At 36.2% G+C, this 23,625-nt stretch overlaps 1 protein-coding gene across 7 annotated transcripts in view; it reads left to right on the top strand.

The window, feature by feature from the left end:
* The window catches only part of NRG3 (neuregulin 3), a gene marked incomplete at both ends in the record, with an annotated part of 1,088,387 nt that overhangs the window by 934,139 nt on the left and 130,623 nt on the right, over window positions 1–23,625 (top strand). For 4 of the 7 annotated variants that reach the window (XM_081246707.1, XM_081246710.1, XM_081246706.1 and 1 more), the window contains one exon: window positions 21,069–21,095. In XM_081246707.1, the coding sequence (XP_081102833.1) occupies window positions 21,069–21,095 (27 nt within the window). The remainder of the gene's footprint in view (window positions 1–21,068; window positions 21,096–23,625) is intronic. The other 3 variants (XM_081246708.1, XM_081246712.1, XM_081246711.1) reach the window with 1 other exon arrangement.

The raw sequence follows: 23,625 nt of genomic DNA, 5'->3' as shown, positions 1-23,625 counted from the left end.
GTTTTAAGCCACCCAGTTTATAATAATTTGTTACAGCTGCCCTAAGAAACTAATACCCAGCTCCTGATACCAAAATCTGTATCAGTCAGGGTTCTACAGAGAAACAGAACCCCCAGATATAGGGGGAGACAGAATATATATTATTCCACACAGGGCCTTAGCATCCTCTGTTAGATTCACTATCTCCAGCCAGCTTAAAAAGTGAGATTTGAAAATCACTGAATATCTAGAAATAATAGGAGGATAGATATAAATATAGATATGGATATATCCCCTACTGATTCTGTTTGTCTGTTTCTTCTGTTTCTATATAATTAATATAATTGCATACATGTATGTAACATTTATTATATAATCATTTCTAATTTATATATACATTTTTTTGAGATTTATTTAAGGGAAATGGCTCATGTTACTGTGGAGACTGGCAAGTCTGAAATCTGTAGGGCAGGCTGTCAGATGGGAAATTTAAGCAGGAGCTGATGCTGCAGTCTTGAGGAAGAATTTTTCCTTTTGCAGGAAATCTCAGTTTTGTCTTTTAAGGCCTTCAGCCAACTGTGGGATGAGGTCCATCCACCTTATTGAGGATAATCTTCTTTACATAAAGACCTCTGATTGCAGATGTTAGCCACATCTACAATTACATTTATAGCAACACCTAGATTAGTGTTTGATTAAATAACTGGGCACTGTAGCCTAGCCAGGTTGGTATATGTCACATACACCAAACTATCACTATAAGAAACTAAATCAAAGTTTATACTACTTGACACACAAAAAAGTTGTTTCTCTTTCATGGTAAAATATTGTGCTCGTTGGTGGGGATGGGAATGAGTGCTGGCCTCCACAGGGTCACAGAGCAGATCGGAAACTCATTTAGGAAATCAGAACCCATCTAGAAGTTCCTCCCTTTAGGGCTGTCAGAGAATTGTTTAAAACAGTCCAGGAACTAGAATATATCCCTTTTCTTACATTGGCCAGAACTCAGAAATATGGCTCCCGTTAACTGCAAGCGTGGCTGGGAAATTTAGTGTTTCTGTGATCAAGAGGAAAATGAGATTGTTTGAATGAGTAAAAAGCCCTGTCTGCCGCATAGGACTTTTTTTTTTTTATCCTGCTCTGTTCACTGACATATCCCAAGCATTCAGAATATACTCTGAAACATATTTGTTGAAGTCCTAATGAAAAAAGAAACTATCAGTATAAAATAAATAATAAATATAAGAAATTCTAAAGCTTTAACATATTAGTTATTAAAATATATTTGAACAACTGAATTCTCCTATTAAAGGATAGAAACAAAGCACAGCTATGTACTTTTTAAAAGCAACACACTTTAATGATAACAAAGTAGAAAATAAAGGGATGGGAAGAGATACCGTTCAAATATATTTAAAAAAAATGGAAAGCATAAAGCTTAAAGAGAGTCTCTGTATTAATGAGAGGCAAGTTGCCAGGTAAAGTTAATGGGATGAATCAGGATAAAGAGGGACACTAAGCAATAAGAGCACAATTTATCAAGATGATAACCAGTCATTAACCAATATAAACCAATCTACATAGCAACTAAATATATAAGGTAAAATACATTAGATTAAAAAAAACAGCTTGATACAAATATAATTATATAATTATAATGGAACCTTCCAATATATCTTTTGTCATGGTTGAAGAGATCTGTAGAGAAACATACATAAAGACACAGATAAATTAACTAAAACCATCAATACTGTAAATAACTAGGACTTTAGGTCATTTTCTACATATCAGTGAAGTAAAATAAATCACAGACAATGGCAGAAATTATAAAAGCGAGCTAGCTAGCTAATATGTTCTGGTGAGTGACTCTTCTTATGTACCTCGTTTATTTGCTTCAAAACCATTTCCTTTAGTGCCTCTTTCTAATTAAGTCTCATTATACATAATGATGGACTCTGCATTTAGGCCCTGTTGATACAGTACTGCTACAGGGTGTATTTACCCAGATATAAAGAAGTTCTTGGGAAGTCGGAGTTCTGTGCAGGGAAAAGGGCAATCTCTGGAGACAAAAGACTGGGTTTGAATTCTGACCTTGCCCTCACTAAAGTAATTGAATACCTCTTATAGATGCAAAATGTATCTGGAATCACAAACTTGAGTTCAAATTCACACTATAATTTGCCAGTTATGTGATATTAGGCAATTTACTTAACCTCGTGGAGATTCCATGTTCTTATCTCTAGATGAGAAACCATCTCTAGAGATGCAATTCTGTCTATAACTTCAGTAAGCTTTTACATAGTAGTACAAATAGTTTATCTTCTAGGATCCAAAAGTCCTCTGCAATCCCCATTTCAAATAAAGAACTGTATTTATGTTAGAATAGCTAAAAAGCCAATTGAGACACTTTTTGCAAAATAAAGGAAATGTTTCTCCAAAAGGACAAAGGGGTTAATTAAGGCAGTGTTAATATAACAGATTCTGTCATTTCCATTTATCAAATTTCCAAAACATAGGCTAGAAATTGAAAGAACTTCAAGTGTTACAGGCTTGTTTTGAGTTTTATATATACACAAGTGACAATGCTTAATGCAGAACTTGCTTAATGGGTGATCAATACTTATTAACTATCTTCTTTCCTTTGATATCTAGAAGTAAAATTAAGTTGATTGAGCTGCATCATTGCTCTCGCTGCCACAAATACTGACAGTCGTCCATTGGGATTTTCCTACTCGATAAATGTCTTCCTGATGAAGCCAAATGATTTCCTTTCTCACATATATATTATGATTGAAAATGGGGAATTGCTGATTTACAAAATAAGTTGTGATGCTGAAAGAAAAATGCCAATAATGTGCTTATACATGTAAGGCACAGGGGATTAAAACATGTCTGGGCAGGCAAAAAGAGAGCAATGGTATTTAACATCCTAATAAATATTTGATAGGACAGAAATTGAGGGAAATGGATATGCTTGGAAGAGGAAGAAGCAAGAAAAGAATAAGGAAATGTAACATTTGCCTCAGGTCTTTGAAATATGCGAGAGAAAAGTTGACATGGAAGAGTGTAAATATTTTAGCAAAAGAAAAAAGAAATGTTTGAAATGAGAAATACACAAGACAGTAGATGTTCTGTTTTATCCACTTTGAATGTTTCTGAGAGTCAAGCATAAAAAGTACTGAGAAGGAATATTAATGCAGTCTAACCTTTAAGCTACCATAGGCCCATGCACAAAGACAGACACACACTGAGGATTTAGTAGATCTCAAACTGAAAGTGCATAAGAATAACCCTGAGAGTTTATTAAATATACAGCTTATAGAATTTGCATTTTTGCATGCACTTTGGCTGATTCTAATATAGATGTTTGACAGTCCACAATTGAGAAACACTCTCTAGTTTTTCTGTACATCATCATTACCCTTAGAGAGGTGGATTTCCAACTAACATTTTCATCTTGTTTCCTGGGTGGGATTATAGATTCAGAACAATTTAGAGAATTGAAAATCATCTTTTTAGTTATGCAGCAGAACCCACTAAGATTTGAATGAGCACTCTTTATTGAGCAGAACATTCATGGGACTTTTTCTAACCCATGGGTTGTGGTTACAAGAGAAGAAAGAGATGGCAGGCAAACTTGGCACAAGATTCAAAAGAAAAGAGACTTGAAGCATCCCTGAAAGAGAAGGTAATCCAGCCCACAATGCTAAGAAGATATTCAATATCAGCATTCTGAAATTTGGGGAATTATAGCAGCAGATCATGGTGCTGCCTTCCAAAGGTCTATTAAAATACATCTGTATGGAACAAATAAAGTTCACTTTGAGGGATTTCTGAATGATGATTATTCAATATCAAGCAGAATTGGAAGAGGAAGGCTGTTTAATGTTAATTCATGAAGGACTGCTAAAAATTCAATGGTAGAAGATTCTCTACTTGAAAAAGTAGACCAACCAGCAGGAATTAAAGACTTTAAGAATAATACCAAGGTGTTATGTGTGTGTGTGTATGTGTATATATACACACATATATACATATACACATATATACATACAATATAAAGATGATAAAACAATAAATAAATAATTATAAGGATTGCATATAATATGGCATAACAGCTTATACTTAGTTTCTAGAAAAAATATGTCCATTTATAAGCAACATGAATCTAAAACTATCATTGAGTTCTGTAATAGTTTGTTTTTTTGGTTTATGGTTCAAATACAACCAAATAAAACATAACAAATGCATACCTACTATGTATGAGAGATTGTGCTTGTACTTTTAGCAATTAAAATTGTGTTCAGCTGCAAGTAACAGAACACCCAATTAAACAATGATTTCAGTAAACTAGGGGTTTTATTTTTCTGAAGTGATGAGAGGTACAGAGGTGCACGGAGTCTGGGGCTGGTACAGCACTACAAAGTGTTCTTGGAATTTTAGATCTTTAACTTATTCTCATCAACCATGTTAGCATGTGGCTTCCATCTTCATTCTGGCTGCCTCATAATTGCAGGAAGCCTGTGACATCCAACTCCAGGCTGAAAGGAGGAGGAGGGCACCTAACAAATGGCTAAATCTTTTAATAAATGATTAACTAAGTGTTCCCATAGAAATCGATTTGCTGAAAGACAACCTAGAAATTGTCTATTCTAATGCTATACAGCAGAACTGTGTCATAGCGCCATTGTAAACAGTCCACGGAAGGCTGAAAAACTGAGTATTTAATCTGAGTGCATTAACACTTTGAAAATATTGTGATAGAGTGGAGAATAGATATCAAGTAGGCAAATAGAAATGCCTATAAAATTAGATATGTTATCTAATTTAAGCATTTTATAAATCATATGCATTTTATTTCTTAAATAGATGAAGACATTGAGATATATTGATAGAAAGGTTAAGTAACTTGCCTGAGGTCACATGAGGTTACTAAAGGACAAAATCAGGAATTAAAGCCCATGTAATCAAATGTTAATATCTTTTTCCAGCATATAACATTCGTCCAGGTACCATCAAACAATATATTCCTTAGAAAGTCAATTTCAAAAAATAAAAATAAAATAAAATTTGTTCATCATTAGCCTGTCATGTGGTCAATGCCTGTCAATGCCTTTTGATGGTAGAGATTGCATTTTTTCATCCTAGACTGAAACCATTTTTAGGGCACAGGCCATGTCTTCAACATTTTTTTTTTTAAGATGTTGGGGGTAGGAGTTTATTAATTAATTTATTTATTTTTGCTGTGTTGGGTCTTTGTTTCTGTGCGAGGGCTTTCTCTAGTTGTGGCAAGCGGGGGCCACTCTTCATCGTGGTGCACGGGCCTCTCACTATCGCGGCCTCTCCTGTTGTGGAGCACAGGTTCCAGACGCGCAGGTTCAATAGTTGTGGCTCACGGGCCTAGTTGCTCTGCAGCGTGTGGGATCCTCCCAGACCAAACCTTGAACCCGTGTCCCCTGCATCAGCAGGCAGATTCTCAACCACTGCGACACCAAGGAAGCCCTTTTCAACATTTTTGTATCCCTGATACTTAGTATTGATTGGTAGAAACAGAGATATCAAGCTGGGTAAATCTGGATTTAGAGACTATTTTGTCAGCTTACAGAATCTGGGGGAGAGGGTTTTGTTCTTGTTGTTGTTGTTTTTAATTTTTCTAATACCCACACAAGGCATCATAGAACATGTTATAGTGTATGCATTTAGCAAATTCTTGCTAAAGGTTTAAATAAATAATTAAAATGTGATTTTTGTATGGATGTAAAATATATATGTGCATATATATATATGTAGAGTAAGAAGAATAGCAGTAAAAAGAGCAGTGCCTATTAGAATTATAATTCATTTGGTTAAAAGTTCACACAGAGCTGGAAAATATTAATTGATAAATTATTAATTATTAATTAATAAAAATATTAATTGATAAACTCGACCTGGGTTTCACTGTGATGAATTTCATTCATTCAATCCAAAAATATTTGTTGAGCACCTACCTCATACCAGCCATTGTCCTAAACATCATGGATACAGTGAATAAAACAGTGAATGTATTGTTTTGGGTTGAATTGTGTCCCCAAGATTCATGCATGGAAGTCCTAACCCGCAGTACCTCAGAACGAGACCTCATTTGGAGATGGAGTCTGTAGAGGGGTAATCAAGTTAAAATGAGATCATCAGGGTGGCCCTAATCCAATATGACTAGTGTCCTTATAAAAAGGGGAAATTTGAACATAGACATCCACAGAGAGAGAATATCATGTAAAGATGAAGGCAGAGTCGGGGTAATACATCTTTGGCTAAGGAATGCCAAAGATTTCCAGAAAGCCATCAGAGACTAACAGGGGGGCATGGAACAGATTCTCCCTCACAGCCCTCAGAAGAAACTAACCCCTCTGACACTTTGATCTCAGACTTCCAGCCTCCAGAACTGTGAAACCATAAATTTCCACTGTTTACCCCACTTTGGAGTACTTTGTTTTGGCAGCCCTAGCGACTACCCAAGTGAAGCCCCTCCCTCCTGGAACTTTACATTCTAGTCTGGAGCAGGGAGGGAAATAGATAATGTTGCATATAGTAATAAAGTCTAAGGAGTAAAGAAGACTAGGGGGAAGGAGATAAAACATGCCGTCTTATGTAATAGGATCTCTGATAAAAGGACATTAGAAGTGAAAGGAGGTAGGAATTGAGTTTTGTTGATATCTGGAGGAAGAACATTTAAGGGCAGGGGAGCAGCCAGTCCATAGCTCCTGGGAAAAAGAGTGCTTCTGGGTTAGAAGAGCTGCCATGAGGTCAGGTGGTTCAATTAGAATAAGGGACAGAGAATGGTAGCAGTATAGTCAGAGATTTAATGGAGGAGCAGATTGTATAGGTCCGTGTTTTATTTTGATGATAACTTTGGTTTCTATTTTAAGTGACATAGAAAGCCATGGGAGGGACTTTTGAACAAAGGAATAATGTGATCTGACTTAAAATTTCAAAGGATCTCTCCAGCTGCTGTGTGGGAAGAGACTGTAGGGAGGGGGGCAGAGTTGGAAGCAAAGAAGTCATGGAGAAGGCTAATGTGCTAAAAACTTCCAGGTGTGAGATGCAGCTGGTTTGTGCCAGAAAGGTGGTGGAGGAAAAGATGAGATAGGCAAGTGAAGGGTCGGCTGAAGCATCACAAATACAACGGGAAGCTTGACAGAGAAATGGAGACCAGATCTATGGAGGATGCTATAGGAAGTTTCTGTTTAAGAGAAGCAGTAAAGGAGAGGGAATTGAATGTTAGTACTGGAAGGAAGAGATGAAGTTGGTGTCCAGGAGAATTTGGCTTGCTACAGTCATGAAGCCATCCAGAGCAATGGTGTCCTCAACCAACACATAATTTATTCCTCCTACTCATATCTTTGAGTGACATTTATGGACCCTAGTGAGCTGTGGTCACAACTTAGTCCCTGCAATGAGCAAATGACTTTCATTTTCCCTAGAGAAGGCTCAATTTGAACAAGGGGGGGAATGTCATTATTTTAATCTCCTATGGCTTTGAACCCCTTATCTAGGATTTACATCCATCTATTAATATGAAGAAAAAGAAATTCCTTAAAACAAAAATTCAAGCTGATTTGACATCAACTAAGTAAAAGTGTTTGGTTTAATAACAGCAAATGCCATAGCAAGAATAATTCAATAGTAAGTACTTAAGTAGTTTGAAGTCTCACAAAATTTGTTGAAAATTTCTTTGCACCTAGCTGTTTGCATATATTGTTTAGTAACCATGCAAATTACCTTATTGTATATTCCAATTTTTGCAACAGCAAGAAATGCCCATTTAAAACAAATTTTTTTAAATAAAATAAAATGTATGGATAGCATGGCTATATTAAGTTCAGTGTAATTGTATCTAATATTGCAGTATAATAAGCTAGTCAGCCTTCTTGATTTTGTAGCAGTAACAAATCTCAGTCTAAAAAATGTGGAGTAGATGTGTATACAAAGCCATTTGTGTCGTGGGTTCAAAGAGTAAGTACTTGAAACCTGGGTTTGAATCCCAGCATTGTTAGTCACAAGTTGAAGGATCTCCTTAACCTCTATGTGCCTCAGTTTCATCTCTAACATGGGAATAAAAATAGCACCTACTTCATAAAATTGCTATAGGTTTTAAATTAATTAAGACATGTAAAGTGTATAGATAAACAGCTGCTTAGAATAAGCCCTCAAAGATTTAAGCTATATTATTATCTTTGTTATTTAAATTTCCTTATTTTCTATCTCAAGTTCCATTTCATTGGGTTAGAGAAAAGTGTAATCACAGTTCATCCTTGATTCCTGTTCCCTGAGGATAGCGTCACAGTTCTGTAAAGAGGTGTGGTTTACCCAGTGCCCAGGCACTGGTGCAGCTGCAAGAGGTGGTAGATGGGCAAATCCTCTGTGCCCTTGTCTATCCATGCTGGAATCTGCTGAGATGTCCTCACTACTGTCATGTGTTTAGTCCACAGAGGCCATTGCTGCAGACTGTAGTCTTCCCAACCTCCTAGCTCATGTATGTCAGGCTCTCAGTGATTGTGCCTGTCAGGTTCGTGGGGAATAAATTGATGTGCCTAGCTGCTACCCACTCTGGCGGATCTGAGGGTCATCTCTCTGGATCCTCTAGCATCCCATCCTTCAGTGTAAAGCTGAAGTTGGGAGAGCAGTGGACATGGGGTACTCTGGTCTTGCTGCCTCCAGGGACTGTAGTTAGCAAGTTCAAGGCAGCCCTGTTTGGGAAGTTGTTTCACTTCCTCTAGTTGGAGCAGTGGGATGGTGAGAAGTGCATGATTTGGCAGCAGCAGTGTGCATATTTTTTTCTGAAGGTCACCTCCCAGGCCTTTTGGCTTTCCTCCATTTCTTCCCTTCACCTAGAAACTCTTTAATGTATTAATTTGCAGGGGAGCCTTGTTCTTTGTCTATGCCATCAAATCTAGTATTTTATATTTCAATTCCTTCTGAGCCAAGGATTTGGCAACTCACACACTTTTTTTTTTAATTGCTAAGACCTCCCTCCCCCGAAGCAACGGACAAAAGAATACAGGATAGAAGGAACTACCTGTAACAGAGGTCACATTGAGTAAAACTTCAAAAATCCATGCAGCTATTTAATTTTTCTTTATTTACTCAAATACTCTCTCTGTGCCAGGAACTGTCCTGGGATCTATAATATAAAGACATACTAAGCATGGCTTTTTTTTATTAAGTTGCTTATAGTCATTTGGGGGAAGATGAGCAAGAAAACAAAGAACTATAATAGAGTGTGATGAACCTAGAGTACATAAATATAAAAGATTCCATGAAAGATTATTTCTATTGGAGACAGTATGTGGGAAAAGATATGCATTCCAGAGCTAGTTGTGTTTAAAAATGAGTCGTTATGAATGAAGTTCACCAGACTGCACGTGAGCAAGGTGAGGCTTTGGAATTGGGGAAGGAATGTGGAGGTGGGGCTGTAGAAGCAGGATGGGGCTGGATCATTAATGTTTGACTTACATGGCATGCTAGGCAAGGTGGAAAGTTTTCTGTGGGGACAGCGGCATGATTTAATGAAATTACGTGCTTCCTGTCTTGGGAAGCAAATTAGTCCATCTTGAGCAAATTAGTACACCTTTCTGAATCTCAGTTTCCTCATCTGTAAAATATTATCTGAAGAAAGGATGCTGTGAGGATGAGTCAGCAGGATGTCGTATAGACTCACAAGTCTATCATTTGTAGATGGTAGCTTTGAAGAATAACATTGTAGACTCTATTCATTTGCTTTGCTAATGTCTAAGTGATGTAAAATTAGAACTTTATAAATTCATCCATACTCAGCTTTTGACATCCACACAGCATTTTGAAAAGGTTATCTCACTAATAGGATGCCCAGCAGAGTGATTATTTTTGTCCACATATCTAGAAAACACACAGAGAGAGTTATCAAGACTATAGAAGAGGGTAGTGGGAGGATGAGGGTGAGAACTTCAAAGTACCTGGATTCCACTGGGTTCCCAGCTAATTATAGGCAAAATTAGATAATAGTTTCTTCCATTACTTTAATAAAGATGCTTTCCCTGTTTTTTCTACACTACAAAGAATAATTCAGCTACTCTGGGGTAAGCCATTATTGGGAGACGGCTCTACCAGTTTAATTTCCATTTCTTTATTTCTGTTAAATAAAAGAAGCTTACATTAGTCCTATGTTATTAACTACTTAGTAGATTTAGGAAGCATGTAGCAAAAGAAGAATTGTTCTTTGCGTTTAAATGAACCAAATAATACCCTCAGCTGGTTATGCATTTAGGGGGAAAAATTGCTACATTTTAAGTCTGCAAAAGTAATAAATTTAAAAAAAAAGAGTATAAAAAAAGTAATAAATTAATCCACTAGTGAGCCCAAGTGTGTTGTCTGTTGTGCTCATTATTGAGTATTCCCAGGTGTTCAGGGGTTTATAAGTCTAAATTGTTGTGACTTTTAAACTTGGTAATATCCAGCATAAGGATCATAAGCTATGAAACTATTCCCATACCAGTGCTTTTTACAAAAAAATTACAGCATTAAATGTTAAATTAAGATGTTCTCCAATATTGGAATGTGTTAACTTGTCAGTAGGAAGCAAAGAAACAAAATTAGTAATAGAAACCATAGGGTTGCCAAGTTTTCTTCCCAGTTGCCTGATTTTATGTATCCTTTTAAGAGCACAATACCAAATATTAGGCACCATGAGTATGTACATTCAAACAAATAAATTGATTGATTTATTCAGATACTCATTATCCATCTATTTGTGGATTCAGTCAACAAAAATGCTTTGAGCATTTACTACCTGCTAGATAGGGCACATCATCTGGAAGCAGGCGAGACTGCCAGACAAATGACCGCAAGACAGAATTGAAAGAGCAAAGTGTTATTAGAAAGGGCACCTCTTGGGAAATTGTTTGAGCTGAGTCTGAAAAGAGCAAGATAAAGCAGTTCTTCCAAAGATCAAGAGCTCTAAAAAGCATGTTGTATTGAAGCACTTTCTTTCATTCCACAAATGGAGCTGAGTTTGTGTATGGAACAGAGACAGGGGATGAGCACAGGAGTGAACATGGCTGCCATGGATGACTGTGGATAAAAGCCTCATTGAGGCTTTTCTCTGCAACCTTAGTGGCTACCAGTGCTTCCCTCTTCTCCCAAAGAACATTAAAATAAGAACTTCTTATATAAGTAGTCACTTGCCTGAACATCTCAGTTCATTGAGGTGATAGAAGAGGAAAAGAAAAGACTTTCCTCTTTCTTTCTTTTTTTTTTTTGTTCCCTACAGGTGATTCATAATTCAGTGAGGAATAAACTATGTAACTCGAAATATAGTTTGTGTGTGTGTGTGTTTGTGTTTTAATGGAAGCCTATTGAAAGTGTCCAGATAATCTGGAAGACTAAGGTAGAAAATCTAGGCTGAGAGAAAGCATTATAGTTTATAAGCATGATTTACTTTTTAAAAAAATCTCACAATGGTATACCTCATTGAGAAAGAAAATTGGTGGGGTTATGAAAAAGATTCAATAAACATTTACTTTTCATCTGCTATTTGAAAGGCAGAAGGGGAAGTGAAGAAGGGGCAGGCAAAAGATCCTAGTTTTCCTAATTAGCTATGGTATAGGTATATCTCTACTAGTTATATTTCAGTGCACAATAATCCTACTCCTAAATACAGATCCCATTATCATTCATAGAAAAACAGAGCAGGTAATGTTATTTCAGGCTTTCAGAGATGACTTCAGGAGGAAGTGGTCCTTGAAAGACAGACTGAGTTTGTAGGAGGAAGACTTGAGAGTCCATCAGGAAAGATATTCAAGGCTAGTGTAATGGCTGGAATAAAAACATGAGATGTGTGGGTATGGGCCTATTTGGGGGAAGTGCTGGTAGAACAGAATGTTTAGGGAGTTAGGAAAAATGGTTGACTTCTTTCTCATATTTTAAGTGATTTCCTACAGAAAAACTTTAAATAACCAGCTACCTTGTGCATTTGAAGAACTATTTGTCATGCAATATATTTGTCCATACAAATAAATACCTTTATGTAAAATAAAATAGAGCAAAGCCAGTGGCAATGACAGTGGACAAGCCTACCATTCAGAGGCCACAATTGCCTGCCACAAAATATGAGCCCAACCTAAAGAGTGGTTACCAAAAGGAAAGTACAAAAGTGCCAGGTCTGTCTTGTGTTGTCTTGTCCCACATCATTTCTTGATGGCATCCGGCATCACTTAAGAATAAGCTTCCAACACACAGGCTTGTTTTGGGTCTTAGCCCTGACACAGTTAGCCCAGCCTATCATAAGTTGCACTTTCTTGGCTGCTATCAGTTTTCCTGAGTCCTAACATAAAAGTACCTCTTCCTGATTATGACCTTAACTTGCCTCCTAGTTTGAATTATCTTTGCTATTTCCTTGGCGTGGACTTGCTCTTTTCTTTACTTCATCATGAATGAGGATTTTTGCCAGCTCCATTACTTCCCTGCATTTGGGTGTTCCAGATAAATACCTTGGGCAGTTGGTCCAGGACCAAGAATCTTCTACCTCTTGGCTAATCTTTCTCTTTGGTCCCTCTATTTTTGGCAGATGGGAAGTAGAAGATACCTTTGTTGGGATCTCCATGCTACCAAAGCTGTAATCTGTTGGGAGGTGGGAGTTAGGTTTCTTTGCTCTTTGCTTAGGAGAGTTCATTTCAGAGCAATGTTTCTTAAAATGTGTCCATCATTTTCTGAATTAGTATTCATCATGAAGCTATTGCAATTTTGAATTTAGGAATATGATTAAAAGCATAGTACTAAAACAATTTGTTAACAAAAGCTTTAATTAATTAGCATGTCAGCTGCAAACACAAATAATGCTGATTGCCATATACTTCTTTCTTTCCTTTTTTTTACTTCTTTTTTGAGTAGATATTCCCCTATTTTATTATAATCCTTACATCTACTAACCTTAATCTCTTCTGTATGTCTTCATTGATAATAAAATGGATTGAAGTTGAAAAGTTACAATCTGTAAAAGTGTACAAAACAAATATTTCAAAGATTGCTTGAATGGTTTGACATTATTAAGAAGTAACCCCTTAAATAGCATATATAATAATATTTTAATTACCATGGAAAATTGAATACTTTTTCCTGATAATTGACCGCTTGTTCACATGAATCCTAAATTACATACAAAAATTATGTGACAATGGTATACATGTGTTGGACACTTTCAGATAATAATCTGGTGATTTTTGGACTCCAGAATTGTAGACTCATGTAAGTAGTAATTAAATGTAGTACTTTGATATGGGAAGTGTTTTAGAAACATTTATGGATATTGGTTTTTCAATATCAAAAGAGTTGCACCCAGAGGTGTAATGTTCATTGGAATCCTCAAAAACTGAGGTGATGGAAAACAGCCTGGATGTGCTCTGAAGGAATTCAAAATATCACATGCAGTGGGCAAAGGGGTTGACTCAGATGGCATTTCATTCATTCAATAAATATTTATTAAGCATCAATAAAATGTCAGATTTTGATAGGCTGGAGTAATAAATCAGTGAGCAAGAGAAATAATAACCCTTCACTCCTGGAATTTGAGATAGTTTTCCACCCTCAGAATATAGGCATCTATAAATACGGCCTTTAGTTTTTCACAAAGCTTATTTTCTTCAGCTATTAAATGGGGGTCAGTAGCACTACTTTACAGGCTATTTTTTAAAGTTATATAAAATAATGTGTGTGGAAGTTCCCAGTGAGAAAATATGAGAAGTTGAGAAAGTTGATAAAATATGACAGGAGCTGGGGAATTTCAGGAACAAAAACCCCTAGTGCATTCACCTATACAAATTTGCTATCTTCAATTATATAACCAAAATAGCAGTATTTTTTGAATGAAGAATTATTCTATCTAATGATAATTCTTATTTAATTCTTTAATCAATAATTGTGAACATGAAATCATTTTAAGTCTAATGTTCTAAGATGTTTTCACTGTAAAATTCTACAATCCATTTAGGCAAGATTCATCCTTGAGGAGCAGCCTAAACAAAGAGTCACTCATAAACCTCAGTTGTAACTCTGATTTGTTATTTGATTTCATGGAGCGGAATGCCCATCTTGAGTTTGCGCTGCATGAACATGTGGCAGTCTCCCTGGCTGCTTGCTTCTCCTCCTTTGATACAAACAAATATTTTAATTTAGAGGATGAGAGGGGAATGTGAAATAGAAGTGTCTCTGTTCAAGAGGAATCCGTAACAGAGCTTTTGAGAAGAAAAACTAAGAGGTCATGTTTCATTACAAGGCCCGTGGAAGGGAGAATGGGGCTATGTGCTCTTCTGGAAAAATGGTTTTACTTCTCCATGATTGATGGCCTGCCTGTCTGGTGTGAGGCTGGTCACAGTATTAATGTCAGGACTTACTCTCAACAGTAGAAAAAGCTGTCAGTTCTGATATTATAGAAGAGTGGGATTGGGATTATAGAGCTGAAGTAGCCACAGAGAGTCCTCTGACTTAGGCCCATGAGGCAAGGTGATTTTGTGTAAAATTGACTTTAAACTTATTTTACATGTACAGAGAGAAGACCAGAAAGAACTAGAATAAAAATTTAACAGGAATTAATTTAAAAATATAATAAGAAACATATCATTTTCTTTTCATTAATATGATGTTTTACTGTCCAAATTTTATTCATAAACATATAAAAATTTTGGACTTCCCTGGTGGCACAGTGGTTAAGAATCTGCCTGCCAACGCAGGGGACACAGGTTCGAGCCCTGGTCTGGGAAGATCCCACATGCCGTGGAGCAACTAAGCCCGTGCGCCACAACTACTGAGCCTGTGCTCTAGGGCCCGCGAGCCACAACTACTGAGCCTGTGTGCCACAACTACTGAAGCCCACGTGCCTAGAGCCCATGGTCCACAAGAGAAGTCACCACAATGAGAAGCCCATGCACCACAAGGAAGAGTAGCCCCCGCTCGCTGCAACTAGAGAAAATTCATGCGCAACAATGAAGACACAACACAGCCAAAAATAAATTTTAAAAAAAATTAATGTAGAAATTTTAAGATAAAATATATAGGTGTGCTGATAAAAATAAAATTACCTGTTTAACAAGGTAGCATGATTTAATGGAGGGAGGATGGAGGTTAGAATCTAACCTGCATTCATATCCAAACTCTTGCACTAAGTAGCTGGAAAAAGGATAATCTGATAATAGCCCTCTCCTTTAAGGACAACATGATAGAATGGAATGCAGTGCCTGGAAAGGGCCTTTCCTTCCTCACCCTGCAGGAGTGAGCTCATGCTCTTGCCAGCTCTCCTTCCCTCCCTGTTGCGGGACCGACCCAAGGCCTGAGAGATTCACGTCTGGCTATTCTCAGCTCCCAGTTGTCACGTTGTCTTAGTGACTGCCAAGTGTAACTTCCCTCTGGTGAACAGTTATATGCTCTGGGAGCCTGTGGTGAGCCCTATTCCCCCATCCTATGACACGTTAATCTTTTTGAAAGGTATATATTCTGTGGATCCCATGGATTGCTTCTAGACTGTAGCTTCCCTCAGCAATCACAGCCAGGTCCACCCTCAGCCCTTACCCTCCTAATCCGAAACCTTAGAGTCTATCCCAGCCTTTCCTAGTTTACCTGTCTTGTTATAATAAACTGGGACATACATGACAGTGGCTTGACGTGTGACATCTCATCACCTTGTCCATGATCTTCTCCAGGAGCAAGCAAAATACAATGACCCACTGGTGAAGCATGACACAGTTACATCTCTTTACAACGATTCTAGAAACTACTAGAGAATTATAAGCACAGGTGTCAGGAGTCAGCAAATGTTCAAGACCCAGCTTACCATCTTCATAAATCCAATTTAGTCTTCTTAGTTGTGATGGACTACCTCATCCTAAAGTGTCACCACTGAAAAGTCATTTGACATGGATCTGAGGGTAGAATCTACAGAGTGACAGGTTTCAGTTCAGTGATTAAGAGAAACCATTTATAAAATGACATATTTTATAGTTGAGCAGCTAGTTTCCTCCACACTTATATGGGACATATTTCCCAGCACGGGTACTATGATAGATCACTACCACAGAGGGCTTCATAACAAGGTGGTTGCTTACCTCAAGCTGGGAAATACTCCACCGGGGGAGTCTTGGCACACATATGAAGACCTTTAGGAATTCTTGCAATGGAGAGGCCTGTTGAACTTTAAGCGACTATTCTAACTTTTTAAAACACAGAACAATATTTTCATATAACATGTTTTTCCACATCCCCTGGAATAAGAGCTTAAAGCATCCCATTTGGAACTACTCTATGATAGAACTACCTGTTCAGTTACTTTTAATATAAGAGTGACACTGAAACTCACATTCATGTTGCATCGTCCCGGTGCTGCATTACAGGGGTTCCTCATCACAGGCTGGACAACTTGTCTCATCTCTCCCTGAGATTGGAATCAAGTCAAGGATTGCTTTTGGTTGCTTTTCCTCATTCTGCCCAGATTGAGGGAACTATTTGAAGCCCCTGATTGTCTGTCTGTCAACATATAAATAAGAAGCTTTGAGGGACTTCCCTGGCAGTCCAGTGGTTAAGATGCCACTTTTCCAATGCAGGGGGCATGGGTTCGATCCCTGGTTGGGGAACTAAGATCCCACATGCCGCATGGCCAAAAAAAAAAAATTATGGACATGTTGGAAACATATGGGCCTTGAATTTCCCAGAATTTTTGACTTTATAGCATGTTAAGTTTGTCTCCCTGGTCACTTCCATAGCCCTCAAATCTTAAGCACGTTTCAAGCAGAGCTGCTGGCATTTGTTAAGTGTATTGCCAATTTGAAGATTATTTGGTTCAACATCTGGCACATATTCAGACACAACTCCATATATCCCTTGCTATATGTACAAACAAGTAACTTCAATTAGGCAAGGCTCGTTATGAAGAGATCTCCCTAGGAACCAATGAAAAGATGTTAATGATTTGCCAGTTTGGTTCCTTGGAGAGAGGGAATCCCCCTCTACCTAGCTTATATTGGGCACTTCATCAATAAACTAGCAGTGAGCAAATAAATAAATAGTGCTTCTACAGTGCCTGAGGATACTTGAAAACAATTTGTTCTCTTAAGTGGATTAACTATCTCCTCCCTGAACGTCTTATTACCTGATGATTTTGTAAAAATTAAAAAAAGCTTTTTCTTCATAGGGAGGGCATAAGTAAACCCTGAGAATGACTGGTGCCTGAAAGTCGAGAAGCTTAGGCTCAGTTGTGTTTCTACTACTTATCAACAGTGTAGTTTTGGGAAAATATGTTGACCTCTGTGTGCCTCTATTCCTCATCTGTAAAATGAGGATCATGACAATCTTATAAGTTTCTGTGAGTTAATACTTGAAGCAGTTCCTGGCATGTAGTAAGTGCTCAGTATATCTTGGCCACTACTATATAATCAAAGGGTGCAATATTCCCAAAGAACTGCAAGTTTTACATAGAAAAGTTCATCAGACTATAAAAGAAATGGAAATTATACATTCTAATACATGCCATAGGGAAGATCAAACTGTTTTTCTTGAAGTTATTTGCCTCCTCCTTCATCCCAGTATCTGCACAGTTCTTGGCACATGGTTTGTTGAGTGAATGAATAAATGAGTAATTAATTGATTCATTCTTATCACATTCCTCTTATCACTTCCTCTTTCGTGCAGACCTGAATATCCCCAGGAACGCTGTTTGCTTTAAGAATTAGCCAGTGAAGGGTTATGAGAAGTATTGTGGTTTCTGTTCTGTGTGACTCAGTTGACAAAATTAATTGCTTTTCTGTCATGCAATTTCATGGATTTTCATCAATCCTTTTGTCTGTTAACAAATCCTGTCAGTATCTTTAAACCTGCAATAATGATCAGTGTTTAGCATTTTAATAAAAGAATGGAAATGTGTGTGTGTGTGTGTGTGTGTGGTGAGAGAGAGAGAGAGAAAGAGGGAAATTTTAAATAAGATCTAACTTTTTATTTGTATGTTTCAGTAGTGTCAGTCTTCATGAATGTTATTATAAAAAGTAAATAATTTCTCTATAAAATCTAAGAATATAAGGCCATGTTGCTTGACAGTATTTCTGAGAACTACTACTCTAATAATTAGATGTAACTTTTCTGCTATGTTAAGAGTACACAGATTTCCTTTCTCTTAAGACATCTACTTATACCGTTTAGTGTTTGAATAATTTTAAAATTCTGATTTCTGTTCTTTTTACTGGTTATGAATTCATTCTGGTTTAAAGTGTTTAGATCACCCTCAAATTTATCAAACTTGCCACTCATTTCTTCATGCAATTTCCAGACTTACAAAGCCTGATTGCCCATATCCGCTGTCTCATATAGAGATGGACCCACCAAGGATGTGGGAAGAATGAAGAGTGACCATTGGTTATACTTGCCAGCAAAACAGACTACAGCCAGCCATTTCTGAGCCATCTCAGTTCTACTAAAAAGTTGTTTTTTTTACATTGAAGTATAGTTGATTTAACAGTGTTGTATTAGTTTCTGGTATACAGCAGTGACTCAGTTATATATATATATATATATATATATATATATATATATATATATATACACACATACATATTCTTTTTCATATTCTTTTCCATTATGGTTTATTAGAGGACATTGAATATAGTTCCCTGCGCTATATAGTAGGAGCTTGTTGTTTATCTGTTTTATGTGTAGTAGTTTGTACCTGCTAATCCCAGACTCCTACTGTATCCCTTTGGTCCTTTTCCCCTTTGGTAACCATAAATTTGTTTTTTATGTGTGAGTCTCTTTTTGTTTCGTAAATAAGTTCATTTGTGTCATATTTCAGATTCCACATATAAGTGATATCATATGGTATTTGTCTTTCTCTTTCTGACTTATTTCACTTAGTATGATAATTTCTAGGTCCATCCATGTTGCTGCAGATGGCATTATTCTTTTTTAAGGCTGAATAATATTCCATTGTACCACATCAATTTTATTTTATTTTATTTTTAAATTTTATCGGAATATAGTTGATTTACAATGTTGTGTTTCAGGTGTACAGCAAAGTGATTTGGTTATACATATACATATATTCATTCTTTTTCAGATTCTTTTCTCATATAAGTTATCACAGAATATTGAGTTGAGTTCCCTGTGGTATACAGTAGGTCCTTGCTGGTTATCTATCTTATATATTCTACTAGAAAGTTCTTGTTCAACCAGGCTAGGGCTAATGGCTGTTCTGGCTGTAGGCAGAAGGTTTTTTTATTCCCAATCATTTTTTTTTCTTTTAGTCTCATGATAGGTAATCTCACCCAAATCCCTGCTTTAAAATACCACAACTCTAGTCTCTCTCTAGTGTCCTAAGTGCACACAATCATGAAGATTTTTTTCACACAAGAACCCAGACATGGTCTAGCCAACTTTTCTACAATCTCCATTCAAAAAGCACATTCTTCTCCTCCCAGGAGCAAGCTTTTATGGATTCTTGGCCATTCTATCCAATGCACATTTTCTCATTTTCCATTATAGCACTATCACAAAGAATTTTCAAAGCTTTCTCTCTGTGGGCTCCCACTGATTTCTGAATTACTTGCGAACAAAAATCTTGTCTTTTTATGAAATTGTGCTAGATAGCTATCATAGTATATATTAAGTAGGTAAAAAATGCCATGGAAAGAAAGAAATGCATCTACTTTTAAAAAACATCATTACCATAGTTCTTTATATGAGATATTTCTCAATTAAAATAATTCCTAATCACTTAAAAAATGAACTATTTACAGGCAGATTCATAGATACGTAAAGTAGTTTAGAGGTTGCCAGGAACAGAGCAGGGAGGGGAAAATGGGAAATTATTTCTTAGTGGGTAGAGTTTCTCTTCAGAGTGATAGAAAAGTTTTGAAAATATATTGGTCATGGTTACACAACATTTTGAATGTAATTAATACCACTGAATTGTACACTTAAAATTTGTCAAAATGCCAAGGTTTATGTTATATATTTTTTACCACAATAGAATTTAAAGATGAGTTATTTACAAATAAGAAAGGCATTGAAATATTCAAGATAACTAAATGCATATTTTTTAAAAAGAAAATCTTTCCTAAATAGAGAAGTCATAAAAGGGAGCCCAGAAATTAGTCTTGGAAATAAACATGATCTTAGGGATACTGTTTTTTTTTCATTTATTCTCATTTAAGAAACATTACTGCAACAGAAATCATCATTAAATAATGCAATGAATTTTAAAAGTGAATAAGTGAATAACTGAATGATTAAAAGAAAGCACCATTTAAATAAGCAAATCTCCAAAGTTGAATGGCTGGATATAGCAGGACCCAGTTTATCCCTCTGTTGATCACAGACTTTAGGTGGTCAAAATGGTGTGCTGTCCATAGGAACATAGAACAGACATGGACACATCTACCATTTGTTTTTGATAGGAAGTGCTATCAAGTTTAACGGTCATAGGACCAAAGGGTCAGATAGACTGGATTTATGCCCTGAGTCTTCCTCATGGAAGATTTTTAGTCTCAATGAAGCACAGTTTCTTCATCTAACAAATAAAGGGGAAAAGATCCAACATCATTTCTTTTTTGTGAAAGTGAAGAGTGCCTGGTGAAGGCCTGTCATGCAGAAGTCCTTTAACTACATATTATTAACATAAAGGTTCAAATAAGTTTAATGTTAAACAAGTAGTTATTCTACATAAAATATCATGAGTTCTGAAAATAACTTTAGTTCCAGATATGCTTCATATGAAGTTTTTTTTTCTTTCTCCCTCCCTCCTCCCTTCTTTTTTTTTTCTTTTTTTCTTTCTTTCCTTTTTTATTGGCTAAATTTATACTTAGCATATTTGGCAATATTATCCCATCTAAATTCCAGGCTACTGGGAAATACCAATCAGTGTTCAAAGCACCCCTAATTGTGGGCAAACTAAATTATCTTTCACAAGTAAACATTCTGTTACAATTGAGACACAGTCCTCACCTTGAAAGGCCAATCTTATAAGCACTGATTTCTGTGTGGAATTTTTTCTAACCTTTTTTTCTTTTTCTGTTTTCCTTTCTTATATGCTGACTTCGGTGTAGCAGACCACTTGGGGATTGAATTCATGGGTAAGACTAAACAATTTTCTCCTTAAATATCCAGAAAAAACTAAGTTTGATAATGTATATAGTGTTCTCCTTCCCCATCTGATTATAATTGAAATGTCTCACTGTCAGGTACTATTAGTAGTAAAAAATGTTTTTGTTGGTTTTTCACTAAGTAATGGCTCAAAATGAAAGACTTAATTACTTATTGGGAAGGCAATTTAATGTTAAGTGCATCTTTGGAACCTTACAGAAGTTGAATTTGGCTCCTGGATTTGATTGTTTGCTCTAATTCTCAATTTTCTTATCTGTAAAGAGGGATGATGATAGTTCCTATTTTATTGCACATATAAATTGCTTAGCACAATGTCTGCAAGATGGCAAACATTCAATAAATGGTAGAAAATAATGGTGATGGTTTAGAAATATCAGTTTTTGTTTTTTTCTGCTCTATTTTTTTTCCTTTTGCATGATGACTACTTTGGATATATTTTGGTCAATCTTAATTTTGGAGTATGGGCTCTATAAATGTTTTCATTTACAAAGTGAAAATATTTATTTTGAAAGTACTTGTAGTGAATTGTGTGTTTTTAAAAGGATTAGAATACCTTCCACAGTAATTATTTTCTATACTCATAGATAATTACATTAAGAATTGGACATACTTTTCTGAGTCTATATTATAAGTAAATGAAAAGAAAAAGTATTCCATAAGATTGATAGGCATGGTACTAAAATAGAAAGATACTCAGGAGTTAAAGTTAGTGAAACTGAGTACCCAAATTTGAATCCAAATTCATAGGTTCTCCTTGCTCAGCTTTTGTTGAACTTCAGGTTTTTCTCTTATATGATATAGATGTGAATACTTGCTTTATACCTGCATATGTTCTCTGTGATAATACTTACAAATTTGCTTGTTTTCATTTATCCATTAATTCAGCAAATATTTATCAGTTGCTCATTCTAAGCAAAGAAAAAAATGCAACATGCTACAGATAAAATAGTGAGCAAAAATGAACCATAAAAGCTGGTTTGATGGAGCTTACAGTCTAGGAATCTTTCAGATGATAATTAGGTAATAAAACTGATAAATATAAAATTTAAAGTTTCTTAAGACCTATTTGAGGCAAGATGATATTAGCTTGGACTCATATGATAATGGAAGATGTGAGAGGAAAAACTGACAGATATTGGGGACGTGATAGCAACCAGTATTTGAGAGGAATTGATGTTGAAGGTTAGAAAAGGAAGATTTTCAAGGATGACTGCAGGGTTTAATAGTTTGCATATTTAGATAAAACATGGGCCCATTTTCTGAAAAAGACTAGAAGAAGAACAGATTTATGGGAGATGTTTTACTAGATTAGGTTTGGAAATTTTGAGTTCTGGGTGCCTTTGATATATCTGAGAGAAGATGTTAAGTTCATAGTTATATTTCTGGAAGTTTTGAGGGTTAATTAGAGATTAGTGATGACACACTTATATTAAAATTGATCTTCCTGTTGTGTGATATTACTCATTAGTGCTCTGTTATCTAGGTATTGGATCATAGAAAAAGCAGACAGCTCAATTCCAGCAGATTTGGGGTTTTGGTAGATAGATGTGATGAAAACTCATAAGGGCAATGAAATTCAAGGTAATATTGAAATGAAGCATTATGGAATGTAAGGTAGATGTGTAATGAGATGAATGGGGATTGGCTAATCTGAATGGAATTAATGAGTAGTCACCATGGGAGTCCTCAAACAAGCCGTTGGCATGAAGAGGAGGTTGTAGCCATATGAACCAAAAATTGCAGAAAACCATGGGCATGGTCATGTGGTAGAGTATAAATTGTTGAGAAGGACATGTGGTTTGTACTTTCCTCATTTACTGATGATGGTGGGGATTAGCAGCATGGAAGTTGAGCATCAACAGTCATTTGAGGATAGCAGGTACTTAGCCTAATCAGTAGAGAAATTTGCTCCACTAGACTGTGGTGATTGCTGGCTCAGAGAATAGGGGCTCCAGAAGTTATGTAGTAGAATGACTATAGATATAAGAAACACTGCCTGGTGGTGTGTGGGACTGGGATAGCATCAAACCCCACAAATGGTATGGCCACGGTTATAGTAAACTAAACTCGCTACATTAATAATAATCATCACTGTTGAAAGAAATGGATGAGTCATCATCCTATTGGGCTTTCCCTGAGAGTTTTCAATGACACTTATACCTTATAGTATAACGATTTGCTATGGAATCAAGATATGTATTAAGAGGTCTGTTTTAAAATATTTAAAATAATTTAGTTACCAGTAGGGTAAAAATAAGTGGTTATTGTGTAATTCATCTATATGAATCTCAAGCCTAACTGATGTTATAATGAGTCTTATAAAAGGTGAAGTCAAATTATAGCTATAAAGCTTTACAGGGAATGGATTCTCAATATGTGAATCCATATTGCAGTAGAGTTTGCCTTAGAAAGAAGGGGTTGGGCAAAGTCAGAGTCAAAGGGAGTACTTAGTATGCATATAGAGAATGGGAAATGATGAAGGAGTATTTGGAATAATAA

The sequence above is a fragment of the Mesoplodon bidens genome (assembly GCF_964165515.1).
Source record: "Mesoplodon bidens genome assembly, chromosome: 1".
NCBI lineage: Eukaryota > Metazoa > Chordata > Mammalia > Artiodactyla > Ziphiidae > Mesoplodon > Mesoplodon bidens.
Note: the sequence above shows the minus strand (reverse complement) of the source record. Positions and strands in the feature narration are given on the sequence as shown.